The sequence below is a fragment of the Solea senegalensis genome, linkage group LG18 (genome assembly GCF_019176455.1).
Source record: "Solea senegalensis isolate Sse05_10M linkage group LG18, IFAPA_SoseM_1, whole genome shotgun sequence".
In the NCBI taxonomy this organism is placed as follows: domain Eukaryota; kingdom Metazoa; phylum Chordata; class Actinopteri; order Pleuronectiformes; family Soleidae; genus Solea; species Solea senegalensis.
The window spans coordinates 13201808-13218439 of NC_058041.1; the positions used below are offsets into that span (position 1 = coordinate 13201808).

The 16632-nt window shown below is 39.5% G+C and overlaps 2 protein-coding genes across 3 annotated transcripts; both read left to right on the forward strand.

Annotated features, from left to right (window-relative positions):
- Nucleotides 1-56: 56 nt before the first annotated feature.
- Nucleotides 57-6438, forward strand: LOC122759056 (FERM domain-containing protein 6-like). Of its 2 annotated transcripts, none has more exons than XM_044013544.1 (13): nt 57-1068; nt 2197-2287; nt 2603-2682; nt 2765-2823; nt 2925-3126; nt 3571-3726; nt 3925-3990; nt 4241-4309; nt 4402-4576; nt 4913-5101; nt 5364-5492; nt 5580-5602; nt 5686-6438. In XM_044013544.1, the coding sequence occupies exons 1-13, from the start codon at nt 1006-1008 to the stop codon at nt 5722-5724; spliced, it is 1341 nt and encodes a 446-aa protein (XP_043869479.1). In that variant the 5' UTR covers nt 57-1005; the 3' UTR covers nt 5725-6438. The 2 variants fall into 2 exon arrangements, with proteins under 2 accessions (XP_043869479.1, XP_043869480.1); XM_044013545.1 differs by having other exon boundaries at nt 2925-3057.
- A 1317-nt stretch (nt 6439-7755) lies between these two features.
- Nucleotides 7756-16259, forward strand: ghdc (GH3 domain containing). Its single transcript, XM_044014546.1, has 11 exons — nt 7756-7961; nt 8125-8421; nt 10026-10222; nt 10322-10516; nt 10597-10716; nt 11065-11362; nt 12147-12336; nt 12663-12734; nt 12858-12991; nt 13553-13641; nt 13748-16259. Exons 1-11 carry the CDS (start codon nt 7886-7888, stop codon nt 13967-13969), a joined length of 1890 nt encoding a protein of 629 aa, XP_043870481.1. The 5' UTR covers nt 7756-7885; the 3' UTR covers nt 13970-16259.
- Nucleotides 16260-16632: the final 373 nt, after the last annotated feature.

Genomic DNA, 16632 nt, shown 5'->3' on the forward strand with positions numbered 1-16632 from the left:
TTGTCTGTAATTTCATTTTGGGGGGGTGGGACGGTAAATGTTTGAATGTCAATGTCGGTATATTTTAAGCACCCAGCATGAAATACTGAAGTACACTCACTGACCACTTCATCAGGTACATAATCCTAATCCGAGGACCACATGGTAGCAACTCTGTGCTTTCAGACACTTATGGAGGACACACTCGTGGAGAAGCTGTTTTGTTCTGAAATTTTTTTTTGTCATTTTTATACTATATATGATAATATATAATATGTGCTGGTCTTACAGAGACTGGCTGGAAAAAGCTGTACTTTGTTGAGGTTAGCACTCTTACCTTTGCAGCAAGAAGACTGGGTTTGTGACCGGGTTGGAACAAGGGATTGACTCCAGCTCCCACCGTCGTGACCCTTATGTGGACTATAAAGCGATAGAAGATGGATGGTACCTTGATGATGCCAGAGCTCAAATGGGAATGGTCATGAGGACAAGACTAGCCCATAATGTTGGAAATGCAGCTAATTCAAATATTCACTTGCAACCAACATAATCATCTCTGAATGCACAACATGTCAAATTTACAGCAACAAAAGATCATACTGCCACTTTATTAGGTGTTGCATGTACCTGATAAAGTGGCAGATGAGTGTGGACAGCGATTGTCTTTACTATCAGCAATTACAGTTGATTTTCTTAGTTAAATTATGAAATGCTGGTTTCTCTCTGTGTGTATATATCCATTCATCCATCTATCTATCACTCCGTCTGTCTTTCGTGCACTTGTCGTCTTGCTGCAGAATGAATGTGGGACTGAGCAGATGCCTTCATGTGACATGGTCATGTGTTTCAGGTCAATGTTTCACATATTTCACTCCTCTTCCCCTGAAAACACCACACACCACATCATATGCCACTTTGTGTCAGGTGGAGGAGGGAGGGCACACTTGTTTGATGAGTTCGTGGGAGGACGGCAGAAGGACACATGGAGGAAACGTTTGAGACGTACTGACGCTACTGTGAAAAACAATGAGGACGAGGAAAGTTTGTGTCCTTCTACCCGACAAACAGCACCTGGACTCTACGGTCGGGGTGAGTGACTTTGTGTCATTCAAAATCAGTTTCTTGATTTGTTGATTTGAGTGTCTTTTTTTCTGAGTGCATCGCTTGATTTAAAAAATAAATCAATTTGTATTAAGCTGAAAAATGTTAACAAAAGGTTATGAAAAAAAGAACAAAAAAGAAAAAGATGATTGTATGATAATGATATAGCCGTGGATCAGTGGTAGAGAGGGTCGTCTTCATGTGGGAAAGACGCTTAACCCTAAATTCTGTCTGTGCTGGCGTATCACATCATGTGCTGCATATTAATGAATGAGTGAGTGAATGACAAAACTGTAATATAATGATCAAGACTCAAAAACACTATATCAATACTGACCTTTTGTAAATAAGCACACATTTTAAGCCTAGTTTTCTCATATAATGGCCACTATGCTCGTCACGACACGGTGAACATCTACTTACTTTAATTGTGTTTTTCTAGACTGGAACTGTAAATCTTTTGTGGCCATAAAGGTCAGGGCTGTGCTTTCATTATTATTCTCTTGTCACAACTGAAATAAGTAGACGTTTTATGCAAAGTGGAGTAGAAGTACACATTGTATTTAAGACAATAACAAATCCCGGGGCTATGTCAGTGAAGGCCAAAAGGGAGGATTTTGTTTGTCAAAATTGGTCGGTTTTACAAAGTATATCTGTGTTCTAAACATTGGACCAAGAAATATCATGTTTGAGTTGCTTAAGATTCAAGATTATTATATATATATATGTATATACATATATATATAGATATATACATATTATGTCTCATGTAGACATTACAGTCACAGCTGTTTGATGTTGATAATTAACAAAAGATCATTTACAATATGAAAAATGTACATAAAAATACATACATATAGTACATGTACACATGAAAATATATGTACATTATACATTTACAGTACATATGTGTTTATATGTAGGAAGACAGCATCAACAAAATGATTCCATGTACAAGTACAAGTACAAGTCAGTCACCACAATGTAGCCATATGTATTTCAGGTCTTCTCCTTCCAGAAAACACTTCCGATTAAACGTCTACAATAATCCCAAATTACTGTTTAGATGGCAGTTATTTTCTCGTTATTTTGCTGTTAATGTGTGTGTTTTTTCAGGTGAAAGCCAGAGGCCACGAGGTGCTGAGCATTGTGCTGAGGCAGCTTGGCGTCTGTGACCTCCACGTCTTCGGCCTGGCTGTTCTCAGAGGTCAGCGAGTGTCTGTGGGGGGGAGTTGAAGTGAAAATGTTTTCACTTCATTTACTGCGGAACGCCGGAACACCCGGGAGGCTGCTCGTATTCAAGGAGCTTACTCACAAGAATTGGATATAGAAACTAATGACAATGCAATGTTTTGTGACTTTGTTTATGATTCAAAGTCAGTCCTTCACCACACTATTTGAAAGAATCACAAATTCAGTTGTATAAATGTGTGTGTTAGCAGACAAACTTAACTAACATTAAGTATTATTAAAGAAAAACATGTTTTGACTTGATTCCACCCTGTTTGACCAATGTTCCTAGATAATGAATATCTCTTTCTTGATTTGGACCAAAAGTTGAGTGAGTACTTTGGCAAAACATGGAGCAGAGGCACCACAACAGTGAGTTATTTGTTATTGTCTTAAAACTTCTGTACTAGATTATTGAGTGAGATTGACTAAGACTGTGTTGAAATCTCTTCAGGTGCCGTTTATTGCATTTCTGAGAGTGCAGTATTACGTAGAGCATGGACAGCTCGTATTGTAAGCACCTTTTTCTGAAATACTGTAATATTTCCACGTGTTACATATACAAACCACACGGTCTTGACATCATGTTTCCTTGTGACTCTTGTTTGTTCCAGTAGCAGCAAAGTGCTTCAGCTCTATTACAATGAGCTGCGGGAGAAGGTGCTGCGCTCTCAGAGCCGCCATCAGGAAGCTTTGTTCTTCCAGTTGGCCGCGTCTGCACTTCAAGCTGACGTTGGAGATCAGGAGGTGAATGAAGAAAGACGAGAGGGAAGACGGAGACATTATTTTCTCCCTGAAGAGTACTTCCCCTCCTGGGTAAAATAAATAAAGTGTGTCCATGTTTGTGTACAGTACTGTGCAAAAGTCCTTGGCTGTGATTAGATTTGCCATAATGACCATATACAGTATGTTCATTGCTCAATCCTTTTTATTAGAAAATACAAAAAAAAAAAAAAAACAGCTTCTGCACAATAAAGTGGCAAGTTTTAAGTGTCCTCCATCTTACGCTTCAACAAAAGCAGGATTATGGCTCTTTTAAAATGGTTGCTGTAAAAAAAGTCGATCACACCAGATTTATTCAAGACATTTTTGTGTTTTGTAGTTTGAATACATACAATTTTATAATATATATGGCCAACTTTCAGTCATATCATTCCAATCAAAATGCAAAATACAACAGCAAGGCCAACAACAAAGCTGGTTGTGGCTTTGTGAAGACTTCAGCACAGTACTGTATGTGTAACACGGTCGTGTCCTCAGCTGATAAAGCGTCGGGGGCGAGACTACCTGCTCCTGCACTGTCCCGTGTTGCATGATGAGCTGAGAGGTTTGTCACGCAGCCAGGCTGTCCTGCGGTTCATAAAAGAGGCCAACAGCCTGCAGGATGGACCGCTCACCTTCTACAGAATGAGGCAGGTGAGACCACATCCAGGTCACACATAGACGGCTTTGACCTTTTGTCTGCGTTTATTGCCATTGCAGAGGTTTAGTGTAATCTCGGACACTTGCGGTGCTCCATGAATGTTTATTTTAACTGCTGCAGCATCTGTTATGTGTCACTTGGAGTCTTGCATTTTTGCATTCTGCTTTTTCCATCTGTCATGTCATGACCAGGAGAAAAGAGAGCAGAGAAGTTCAATCCTTCTTGGTGTAGCAGAGAACGGGGTCTATATTTACAAGGTAACAAATCATTCTACAGTTTAATGTTTTATTTGAAGCATAGCCCCCATTATTAAATAACATTTTAGGACTTGAGGCACAAAACGGCAGACTCTATGAAACAAGGCCCCTGACTAAAGTACTTATAAAAGGGTGAGAGTTACAGCTACACTGTATTTCAACCAAAAGAAATAAATACATATCATAAAAAGTCTCATATAAACTGAAATATGAACATATGAACTTGCTTCATTATTATTTTTTCCTTAAGGAGGTGGAAGGGAAACTGTGTCTATTGTATGATTTTCCTTGGACAGACATCGACCGCGTCACTTTCCAGGTAGCAGCCTGAAAACACCAACAAACAAAATACTGTATATTTCCACGTATAAATGCAACATCATCATCTCTGGCTCTCTTGCTCTCATTCAGGGCGGCAGGTTTGAAGTGGCTGTAGTGGGCTCTCTGTGTCTCCCGAAGCTGGTATACCACACTCATTCAGCCTTCCACTCCAAACACATCCTGAAGCACCTCAGAGACAGCCACCGCTTCCACATCAACACCAGAGAGGCAGCAAGCTACTTCCAGCAGCTCGAGGACATGCAGGGTCAGTCATCAGGGCTTTGTGTACAGAATTGGTTGTGATGCATAAAAAGTTCTTATTCTGTCACTATTTCATACTTTTAAGAAATAGTTCCTCCTTTAAAGGTCTAGTTAGGAGGTTTTATGAGCAGAATTGTAATATAAGTATCTAAGTATAGGTGTAAAATCACTGTAAAATGAAAGTGTTTGATTTTTGGGGTCTTGCCGTACAGAGGCTGCCATTTTGCCTGTCATGTTTCTACAGGAGTCCGAAAAGGCCTCCTCTCTACTTTAAACCTGCTCTTATACTATAGCCACAATGCTTATGTGTCTTTTTCTTTCCAACGCTCTGCATCTGCAGCCAGTCACCTCTACAAAGAGACCTACATCTGTGACATGGCACGTTTGAGACAGAGACTTCAAAGCTGCAGCCTCACCTCCTCCATGTCTGACTGTAGTGTTGCTGTAGGAACAAGCACAAGCTGGTTCAAAGAGGAAGAAGAAGAAGAAGAAGAGGAGGAGGATGACGGAGGTGAAGGCTCTGTCACAGGTCAGCTAAGAGGAAAACGTACATTTTAAGGGGTTAAATCTCTATGGCTCAGTTAGTGTGGCAGCTTCTACCTATTTAGGTTTCTTAGAAGTCATAATAAATGAGAAGTACACTGTAGAGGAAAGCAAATGTGTACTTTCCTGTAAAAATCACACTTGCACATCCAAACATCTTCAACATTGTGGCTTGGCAATTATGTACAGTTTAAGATAAATACTGTATATTGCCTTGCCACCCTGACAAACTCTTGTTTTTTTGGCAGACTTTGAGATGTGCAGTGATGAAGCAGAGGAGTTCTTTGTTGACGACCCAGACGAGGTCTCCTGGCTTGCTGAGCTTGTTTATGGTGTGTCTGTCGATGGACCCTTGGTGACATCCTCTTCTTGGACAAGTAAAGTATAACATAACTGACTTACAGTCATTAAAATGATTTCATTTAATGACTGATTTTTAATTTCACGTCCCCTCTCGTGACCAGCTGTCACCATGGAAATGAAACAGGTGAGCAAAGTGCATGTCCCCGGACTCTGACTGATTTGAGTCCAGCATCAAAGGGTTTTAATGTTCTCTGTGACCTTTTGCAGGTTCTGAGGAGAGCTGATGAAGAGGTCTCTGTGGACTAATGTAGCGCCACAGGCAAAACTGACTCATAACACACTCTGCAGCTCAGGACACGACCCCTAATATTACTGTCCTGACATTTACATGGCCTTCGCATAGGCAATCACAGACCTGACAAATTCTGACCCTGATGCATAAATTATACCAATAATTGCCAGTCCTGCCCAATGTCAGCTGTCCAGCTGTCCCTATATCCCCAAAAGGATAAGTAATAAGGATGGAGTCAGTTCATCTGTATGTTACAGTTCAGTAAACGCATGTTAATTAATAATATTGTAATGGAGGTAATGTAGTGCATATAATACATCTTATTTCCAGTTAATAGCTTGGTAATAATGATGACAATAGTGTGCTAATGAAGAGATAATATTACTGTAACACCATGTTATTCCCAAAGTAATATCCAGCTAACAGCTTAATAATGACGATCACTCCAGGCTATCATCACTGCAATACTTCCACATGACAAAGTCTGGGAAGCAATATTGGTAAAAATATCGCAATATAAAGTTGATATTCAACCATTCTTATGTTATCTTTTGTTTCAAGGCAATACTTTTCATGTTATGTTTAATGTAGGGACATATTATCTGTAAATATCCTTGAATTCTTTACTATAATGTAATAATCATAAATGTGATCATTGATTTTTTGTATAAACAATAAATTTGTCCGTCACTACCCTGCATTTTTCAGGAGTTGATGATGAACACACAGCCAGTGTCTCTGGTTTACTATCTATTACCTACTTATGCTCCGTGAACAACTGTATTTTTTCTCAAACAAATTAGATGAGGGTGAAGATGTGTTATGGTGAGTTGTGACTTATATGAGCATTAAGTAATTAAAGAATGAATCACAGGGGGGGTAGAAGACTGAAACTTCTCCTCAAGCAAAGCTTTGATGATGTTTATATTTATTCCTATTAGCACCAACCAGGTGAGGAAACAGAGAAAAGAGAATTTTGTTGTATGTCATCACTTCACTCTACACCAAGTACAAAAATGACCTGACCTTTCACATTTTAGTTTCTGTGTCAGGGAAAGTGGAGAAAAAAAAGTGAAATTCACAACAAAAAAATATCACATCTCTGAATGACTTCAAATGAGAGACGGGTGAGTAATGTTGTATGTCTCAGGTTTTGGGTTACAGTGCCAAAATTCCATGTGTTGGACAGGTTAGACCAAGTTATAAATCTTAAAAACTCCACTTCAGAAATTATTAAAATGTTTTATGGAAACATGCATATGCATGTTTATAGTTGCTTATATGCAGCAAGCAAATAAGTAGTGAATAACAGTGGAAAATCCACAAACAGACCCATCACTGATATTGATTACAATCAGTATACATCTTGCAAATCTTGATTATTCATAGTCTAAATTTCATTTATTATCATACATGATAACACCTGTTCCATGCACAAAATAACATTGTTTAGTCAACCAATCTGTGAGATGATGACGGTGCTTTCCTAGGTAGAGTAAAATAAATACACCAGAATATACATGACTCTGAGTCCAAAAAAAGTGAGTTAATTCAACTACAGTCATCATGAATCCGTCTCTTACACTGATGAATATCAACTGGGTTTATGTGGGTTCACACACAAGGAGAAATGAAAACAGATTAGAAAAATGAATATTGTGTTAAGCAACCATATTCTTTACTCTTTAATCTTTAATCAGAGGTGAATTCAAAAGTACAGGGAAAAACAATAGAGGAATGTTGAGATAAGTAAAATGCATAAACAAGGGGCAGATTTACAGGTTACAGCTGCCATGTTGACATGTTTTAGCAGAAAAAGCATGTGTTACTGATCACATTAACTTTAAGTCAGGACAGTGAACTAGATATAAGAAATATGATCAAGAAAAAAAGTCATTTTGAACGTTTTTCCTTTATTTTGCTTCACCTAATCCAAGCTCCAGTCTTATAGATGGCGGTATTGCACTTGTATGTTAATTTGACAGCCGCCATTAAAACTAAGAGAAGAAGAAATAGACGAAGAACCAATTAGCGACAGCCTATGACCCAAACACGGAAGCAGCGTCAACCTGCGAAAGCAAAAGTTGAAGCTTATATTTTAGGTGTATCGATGGAACAAAACCATAATTATTTTTACCGTAAACCGTATAAAATTATAATAACTGTTTCCGCAAGATGGATTTTTCTTGGTTTCACATCGCCGTGCCGCTCTGTTTAGCGGTTTTATGTGTCGTCACGGGACAGACGCAGGGTAAGTGGATTACATTTGATAAAACTGAAACCGGAAATAAGTAGAAAATAAGTTTGGCAGTAGCGTTGGCAGTATAGTTGTCCAATCTTGAGGGTATGTGGGTATGTAACATAAACCAACAGCGCCCCCACGTGGCTCTTTTGCTCCCTGTTTTTCTTTACAGCGATGCCGCCTGCCATGTCTGCCGCCCTCGGTGTGTCCTCTCTGGCTGCCGGTGTAGCGCTGGTGCTATGGAGGGACATTAGGTCGAGGATGAGGGGTGAAGGCCGTACTGTGAGCGGTCTGCTCAGTCAGTATGTGTCGCTGAAGGCTGTGGGCTGGCTGGGCAAGAGGCAGAGGAGGAAACTTGAAGCGGACACTCTCAATGTGAAGCAAGTTCAGGAGGAGACGCTGCTGAAGCGCTTGCGTAACAACGAAAACACATGTTATGGACGGCAGTATGACTTCAGCTCAATGAAAGGCAAGAAATTCGCTTTTCCTCTCCATGAAACGTGACTGACAAGTTGATGTTTGGGCTGGTGCAGTGTATCCACCGGCACGTGTTATAAAAACAGTTCACACACACACACACACATAGAGTCAGAGTGATGTCATAGTCTGAGGCTGTGGGCTGCAACTGTCATAAACACAACACCAGGACATTACTGAGGTTATGAGCACCGATAAGTGTCTTATTAAACATCATTTAATCAGTCAAATATAATTTAACCTTGAAGACACATATGTTATCAACTCAGTAGTTTCAGTCAGCCTATTTCCGTGAATTAACAGTGTTTCTCAATCTTGGTCCTGCATTGCCCTGCATGTTTTAGATGTTGCCTTGCTCCAACACACCTTATTCAAATGAGTGGATTGTTATCACGCTTTTGCAGACAGGGAGAGCTGACTATTTAAATCAGGTGTGTTGGAGCAGGTGAACATCTTAAAAAAATCTTCATTATGTCTTTTGTCTGATGTATAACAAGAAATGTCGCACTTTGTCTCTCCACATGTGTGCTCACACACACACACACACACACACCGGTTTGCTCAGCTATTCTTCTTTAGGACACTGCTCTTTTTTCCATTTGGACAGCCTAAACAAAGTGTTATCCCTAACCTTAACAGTAACCAGCCACTGTGTGACCTTAACCTTTATCTTAACACAATTAAAATATCAGCCCTTAACTAGTTCCTCAGCAGTTAGATTCTGCCTGATTAGGACTGGATTTTGCTGTCCAATAAGGATTACTAGTTACTGACAGGGTTAGTGTTTGAGCCAGAAAAGGTCCCAAAGAGGTTACAAATACAAGTACAAACACATAGACACACATTGGTTTGTGCAACAATTCTTTTTAGGACTCTGCAATAATTGTCATTCATATGGAGAGAGTAAACAAAGCATTATTCCTTACCTCTATCTAACCAAAATTCACATCCTAGCCCAAACCCTAACCAGAGCGTTAAAAATGAGGTTCTGCCTCATTTAGGATGAGCTATGAGGACAGCTGTTGTGTTATTTTGATATTGTTGTTATTCTGAGTCTATAGACTGCAACAGAGTCAGAACCACAGAACTGCGATATTACTGAGATCATTGCCCCAAAGAAGTGTTTTTACTAGACATCATAGTTTTTGTACTAATTAAGGTGAGCCATTTCATTATCAATCCATATTTACATCAGTAAATGGATCGATTGATCAAGATAATGTTTTTGATTTTGCTTATTTTTAGTCAACCATCATCTAGCAAACTGAAGACAAATCCCAAATTGGCTATATCAAATGTGCCGTCATATAACAACAATTTTATGTACTGTGACTGTCGATAAAAAATCTTTATAAAGGCACAATATTGACTTTTATGAACTCATCAATCCACAGAGGAATTAAAAGCTCTAAGAAAGAAAACTATAATGCCATTAACATGGAGTTTAATTTTTGTCTTTGGCAATCATGTGTGACAAGTTATATCCTATTAGCATTGCTTGGGCTTTCTCATCAGCAAAATTAAGTTTTGTTTTTTTAAACTGAGCAATCTTTATGTGACTTAAATTGCTTTTTCACAGTTACTCTCATGTTTCAGACAGTGTTAGCTTCCGGGCACGTCACCCCATCACCACATATGAGCATTACAGAGAGTTCATCAGACGCATCGCTGCAGGGGAGGAGAAGGTGATCATTGCCAAGAAGCCACTGATCCTGGCCATGACCTCTGGGACATCAGGATCCAGTGCCATGCTTCTCAGCACCAGAGACACCAACACTGAGTTCTTTCTCCAGGTGAAGTTTTTGCTTGTTTGTGCGCCCTGGCACGTAAGATCTACTCTTGGACATATTAAAGCATGAAAATTACCCTATTCATTTATGTTTTTCCACTAGGGTGTCACTGTATGTTTGGATGCCATGCGGCAGGCATTCCCCGCAGCAGACAACCTGCAGCGCACGACTAAGTTCTTCTACACACCTACTTTTCGGCAGTCTGAGGCCGGCATTCCCATCGGACCAAACTCCTCCACTCCAGCATCTTCTCGCCACATGTTAAATCTCTATACCACCCCAGCACCTGCCTTTGAGGTTTTGAAATTCTTTTCTATGTCAAATGATGGATGATTCACAGTATTTGATGGTCATGTTTTATATTCTTGTGTCCTAAGGTTCTCAGTGAAAAGGATACCCTCTACCTGCACCTCCTGTTTGCTCTGAAAGATGCCAGTGTAGGAACACTGGAGTCCAACTTTGCCTCCACAGTTTTCTATGCTTTCAGTGCCCTACAGGTACAATGTAGTTCACCAACTGATCTATTAATGGTTGCATTTAATGTAAAAGCCTCTTTTTTCTACTAGATTTGATTTATAAATGCAGAAAAGTATTGAACATTTTACATGAAAGTGAGTTAGTCTGTTTACGAGCTGCATAATTAAAAAAAAAAAGAAAGAAAGAAAGAAAGAAGGTGTATTTGTGTGGAATTTCCCGGGAGTGCAGGTTATGGCCTCAGGAAGAAATTATTAGATTTTAGTGGTGACATGGTTTATGAGTTTGGGGAAACTGAGCAGCCTTGGAGCAGGTTTGTTCTCTCTTAGTGCGTTCTCTAGTTTCTATCTGATCTCCTCTTCATCCTGTAGGATCGTTGGCAGGAGCTAGTGGGGGACATTGAACAGGGGACGGTCAGCAATGCTCTGGCTCTTGATCCCAAAGTGAGGGTGAGACTCGAAGCTCTCATGAAGCCAGACTCAGAGAGAGCTGCTCAGCTGCGGGCCCACTTTAAGGAAGGCTTCAGGGGAATCGCCAAGCGACTTTGGCCTCACCTCCACCTCGTGTTAGCAGTCGACTCAGGCTCCAATCAGATCTATGGGGAAATGCTGAGGGAGAATTACTGCCAGGGAGTGCCTTTCTACTCACCCTTCTATGCTGCCACTGAAGGTGAGAACCAGTACACAACCAAAATGATTTTATACCAGCTGCCATAAATAATAATGTGGAAGTCAGTTGAGATGGTACAGTGCCAGGAAATGTTTCTTTGATGTAACAAAGATCATCAAAAATGTAGTGTTTTTTTAGTTGTATTATTTTTTATTCATTTTCCATCAAAAGTACGTCTCCTGCTTCACAAAGAGTTATGCTCTTTCCTTCATTGTTTACATATGAAGCATTATTTGATGCCACTTCTCCTACTGGTAACTTGTGGTCGTTTTTCTAATATTTGATTTTGATAATTTAAATTGCAGTTTTGATGCCAAAAAAGAGGGAGATCTCTGCAGAATATAATGTATTTATTATGTATATCATGTGCATATTTACTGTCAGAAAATGAATATACTACCCAATACTGTTGGTATATTTGTATTATATATTCCTTATAAAATGAAACTTGTTTGGTTTTCGTAGCCTTAGAATAGCCTTTTACGTACTTAATGAGGCTACCAACTTGTACGGCCATACTTCTACAGCATCCTAAAAAAGGACAAACTAGCAAGAACATGTACTTTGCATTTTGAAGCGGAAGTTTAATACTCAAACAAAGAAGAACAACATTGTTTTTGGTATGTGAAGACCACTGTAGTTCCCTGGCACACTTGAAAATGTCCTTTTAAATTGAGGTCTGATCATGACTTAATCTTTAAGATGTTTAAAAAAAAATTCAATTATCATTATTTAAGTGTTTACGTGCTAAAATGTCATCTATTGAATGCATGAACCTGGGCAGGTCTGATAGGGGTCAACCTTTGGCCTCAGGAGCAGAACAGACACTATTGTCTGTGTCCTCGCTCCATGTTCTGCGAGTTCCTGCCAGAGAGCAGCCTCGGGGAGGAGACGCCTGACACTCTGCTCATGGACGAGGTGAAGGAGGGACAAAACTATGAACTTGTCATTACAAATGCATCAGGACTCTTCAGGTACATGATCTCAAATCTGCTTTTTGGTTTAACATGGTGTGTTATTCTTTGACCTCCATGATTAGACGATTGTGTGGTCTGACTTTTTTTAACTGACTTCAGCCAAATTATAGGCTATAAAAAAGTGTGATTAAAATTATGGCCCATAATTACCTTGTGTTGTTGTGATGTGGTTTCACTTGACTGCACTGCATGATGAAGCTTATTTCAAGATTTGTGCTCTGGCTTCACCAGGCAATCTAATATGCAATTAAAGTCAAACAAAAATTATTGATATTTATGTTTTGGATGTTGCATTAGTGACACTGATATTGGCTGTTTTGCAGATACTGCATTGGAGACATTGTGAAAGTTGTTGGATTCCACAATCAGTGTCCCATTGTTGAGTTTCAGTACAGGTACAGTTTGGCACTGTGAGCAAGTAAATGCATGTATATCGTGATGTGTTTTTCAATGTCCTGTTGTCCCCTTGAGCACTTTTTAAAGCAAAATATTTTGCCTCCATCGCCGTCTCCTTGTAGACGAGGGCAGATGTTGAACGTTCGAGGGGAGAAAGTTTCTGAAGCGTTGTTCCTTAACACTCTGAAAAAAGCTGTTGCTCAGTGGCCAGGAGCTCAGCTGGTCGACTACTGCTGTGCAGAGAGTGGCATCCTGGGTAAGATATTTTGAATACGGTCATATCAGAACGTGTAATCTGATCTCTTTGTCTTTTTTAACCCGGCTGTCCAGGACAAAAAGATGTGAAAAAGTCTTGTTCTCTTAAAAGTTGCAGTCTTCAGATGGATGATTTTACTACCATGAGCTCTCTTGCCAAGGTTCCACCCCAAAAAACACAGGAAGTCATAGTCTGTAGTGGAAGTAAACATTTTGGCTGCTTCTCAACCTTTTTTCTGTGACTTGTTTACTAACATCTGGCTGTCGTCTCTGCTTCAGTGGTATACACCTGTTAGTCAGGATGCACCGAGACAGGACGATCAGTTAGTAACAAACAGATACACAAGAAAATCATTCCATCCTGATCTAAATTAAATTATTATTATTATTAGTATTTTCAATTCTGTTGAGGTAGGATTTTAACAAATAAGACAAAAAGTGTTGCAGAAAAACATTACAGAACAGTGTCAAAAAAATTTAAAATTCCTGTATCCTCCCAAAATATTTCATACAGCTTACTCCACGGAGGTGAAGTAAATCTTACTTTACTGTTGTGTTGCAGGAGATTCAATAGGCGGCTCAGATCCTCATTACCAGGTGTTTGTGGAGCTAAAAGGTGTGAGGAACCTCACAGAAGAACAACGGTACAAGGTATGCTCATCAGTGCAAGCAGCAAAAATACACCAAATCTTTGTCATGGAATTACAAGTAGTTTAATCTTCTTTGCCTGAATGATTTCTTCCCTCCTTTCTTTCAGCTGGACGCCTGTCTCCAGCAGGACTCGGCTGTCTACAGGTCTTTCCGTATCAAAGGCAGCATAGGATCAATGAGGGTGCAGCTTGTGGCCGAGGGTGCGTTCAAGGAGCTTCGTAAGCAGATGATGGCCTTCTCAAACACTTCACCTAACACTTTCAAAATGCACCGAGTGCTGCGCAGGAAAGAATATGCTGAATTCTTACTGGGCAAAACGATTTCCTGAAAGCTCCTGTTGTGGGAAACCGAACAATCTTGTAACTCTCACAGTGGTCCGCACTGACTGACTGAGTCATCTTATCTTGACTATGTTTATATACATATATAAAACTGTATTTACTATTTTATTGACACAAACTTTTGTCTTTTGGTTTAGCGTGTCAGGTAAGGTGGTCCTGTGCAACAAACACAGGAGATCTGTGCTAAAGATTCATTCTTACTTATCTGCTACACAATATACAAGATCATAAGAAAATGAGATTTGCTTTAAGTTATCACTGCAACTTATGACAAAGGGCACAAATGAATGTGCACTTCAGTGTTATCATTGTTGTTTTATTTCCATTTAATAGAAAACAGCCCCCCTATAGGGATAGTGTGGATGTATGGGATACTGGCACATAGTGTAGATTGTAACAAGGACCTTATTGGGACATGAACAAAATGCTCTCACCGACTACATGGCAAGGACACAAGGAAGCCGTTTGACAAAAAGCTTAACAAGAATATATTTTCTGCCTTATTTCATTGTTAGGCAGCCTTTCTTGACTGGAAACTGAAGTTCGTAAATGACTCATTCTCCTGCACCAAAGTCCAGAGAGAAATTCAGCACTTTTATAGCTTGTGTGGAGCTGCTGTTGGTCTGCTGCTGTCGTGATTTGTACATTTTTGACACTTAAGTGAATCAGAGCAAAACATATTTCAAACACCTAAGTCACACAGTAACACATTTGACCTCACTGGTTGAGAAAGCAGTAGATGAACGAGCCTGTAGGCCCAGCCTATTCAAATGGTGGCCTGTGGGCCACATGTGGCCCAAAAGCAACCTCTTGTTGGCACCAACACTGAGCCAACACTAGAAGAACACAGATTCCTACATAAATTCCTACAGTGGCACTGACCCTGAACGAAACAATCTGCATGGCCTGTGATAGTTTTGATAGCGTTGATATTTATTTTGGGTCATATGTGACATGTTTATCTTAAATATCTTAAACATCTCAAATAAAGACATTCATGACTTACACTTGGAGTTACACCTGGCCAAATATGATAAACACGTTTCTTTTCTTTCTTTTTTTATTTAAAATAGTTACAGCTAATATTGTGTACTTTTGTAGGTATTGGAAGGACTGGTATGACCAAGGTATGGTAAGTGAGCTTTTTTCTTAAGAGACATACACTTCAGTTTCCAGACAGAAAATGTTTTCTAACAGCTGGATAAAGCAGCAAACATAGTCTTAATATGTGATAGACTGAAGTTGGTGTATACTTTATTAAAGGAGCCTTTTGTTAAGTGACTAAAATTTGGATTTCCTTTCCCACTGGCAACCATATTGTCAGTGAGAGTGATCCTCTGTGTCTGGTACATGATACTCATTATATAATCTGACCTCTTCATCTCCAAACCAGAGGAAAGCAAGTCTGAACAGTTGCAAGGGCAGAATAATGAACATTCAACACATCAGCATTTAGCCTAATGATGGTAAATTCAGTTAATACAATTTATAATTTTTCTACTGTCTAGATTTGTAGTAAGTCATGTATAACGTTGTCAAAGATGTAAAAGTCTTCAGCTACACATTGGACAGGCCCTTTCATGAATGCATGTTACCCTCACATGTTGCCTGATGTGCTTTTTCTCCTGCAGGTTCCCTCATTAAAAAGTGGGTTAACGATATTTTTAGTAACATTCAATTTCAGCAGAGATTTGACACTGCTGTCATGTTATTTTTGCTTCTCACGGTGCAGCAGTGTAGAAGTGATTAGACATACCTTTGGCTCAAAACAAACGGCCTTTACCTGAGATGGCGATGTAAAGAAACAGGGGCTGATGTCTTGGCTTTTATTCTCTGGAGGTTTTAAACAGTTTAATCTGTGGAGAGTCTCTTCTTCTTCACATTCCCAAGCACATTGGTGAGGTTACAGCCTCACTACTGACTTTAAACACTTCACCTCCCTGATTACTGGGGAAACAGACAACATTAAAAGTAGAATACTGTATTAAAACTGATTATAGTCACCGATAAATAAAAAAAAAACTACCAGCAAAACCTTTGAAGCTCAAACTAACAACCCACATTAAACTAATTTCTGTCAAGACGATTGAAAATGTAAAGAGAAAAGTGGGATAATCTTTTGTTTGAGATGTACAATATGTTGTATTGTGCTCACATACTTTTGTTTATTCAGTGAAGTAGAGGTTTTTTTTTTTGGAATAATCCTGTTCAACCAGTGGGAGTAACTTAAAACATTAAAGGGGAATAAAGACAATGAAGTCACTGTAAATTATGAAACCACGATGTGACTATATTCATTTGAATAATTCATCACAGACTCTTTTCTTTGTGCAGTTGTTTGGGGAGACGCTCTGTTTGCCTCCGCCACGTGCCGAGAGGATTTGCACACGAGCACAGACACGGATCTTCGGAGCACATCTGCTCAGTCGCAAGTTAATTCAGTGTAAACAGAGGAGATTTGAGAATGGCAAGGCCGGATTTCTCAATGGTTTGGCTGAGGAAAGGAGGACGTGTTTGATTGAGAGGGAGGGAATGTTGCATGTTGAGTGAATGATGCCGGCTATAAAGCTTAACTCTCCATCTCACAGCTCGAGTCAGGATTAGGGCTGTGGGTTCTTCATTCAGGTTTGAAGTGGTAAACACATTTGAA

What these genes read in the sequence shown, in the direction of transcription:
- LOC122759056 (XM_044013544.1), top strand. Translation starts at nt 1,006, where the DNA reads ATGAGGACGAGGAAAGTTTGTGTCCTTCTACCCGACAAACAGCACCTG. An exon ending in GAGCATGGACAGCTCGTATT is followed by an intron (nt 2,824 to 2,924) that starts GTAAGCACCTTT and finishes TGTTTGTTCCAG; the next exon opens with TAGCAGCAAAGTGCTTCAGC. An exon ending in CCTTCTACAGAATGAGGCAG is followed by an intron (nt 3,727 to 3,924) that starts GTGAGACCACAT and finishes TGTCATGACCAG; the next exon opens with GAGAAAAGAGAGCAGAGAAG.
- ghdc (XM_044014546.1), top strand. Translation starts at nt 7,886, where the DNA reads ATGGATTTTTCTTGGTTTCACATCGCCGTGCCGCTCTGTTTAGCGGTT. An exon ending in ATTGTTGAGTTTCAGTACAG is followed by an intron (nt 12,735 to 12,857) that starts GTACAGTTTGGC and finishes GTCTCCTTGTAG; the next exon opens with ACGAGGGCAGATGTTGAACG. An exon ending in CAGAAGAACAACGGTACAAG is followed by an intron (nt 13,642 to 13,747) that starts GTATGCTCATCA and finishes CCTTTCTTTCAG; the next exon opens with CTGGACGCCTGTCTCCAGCA.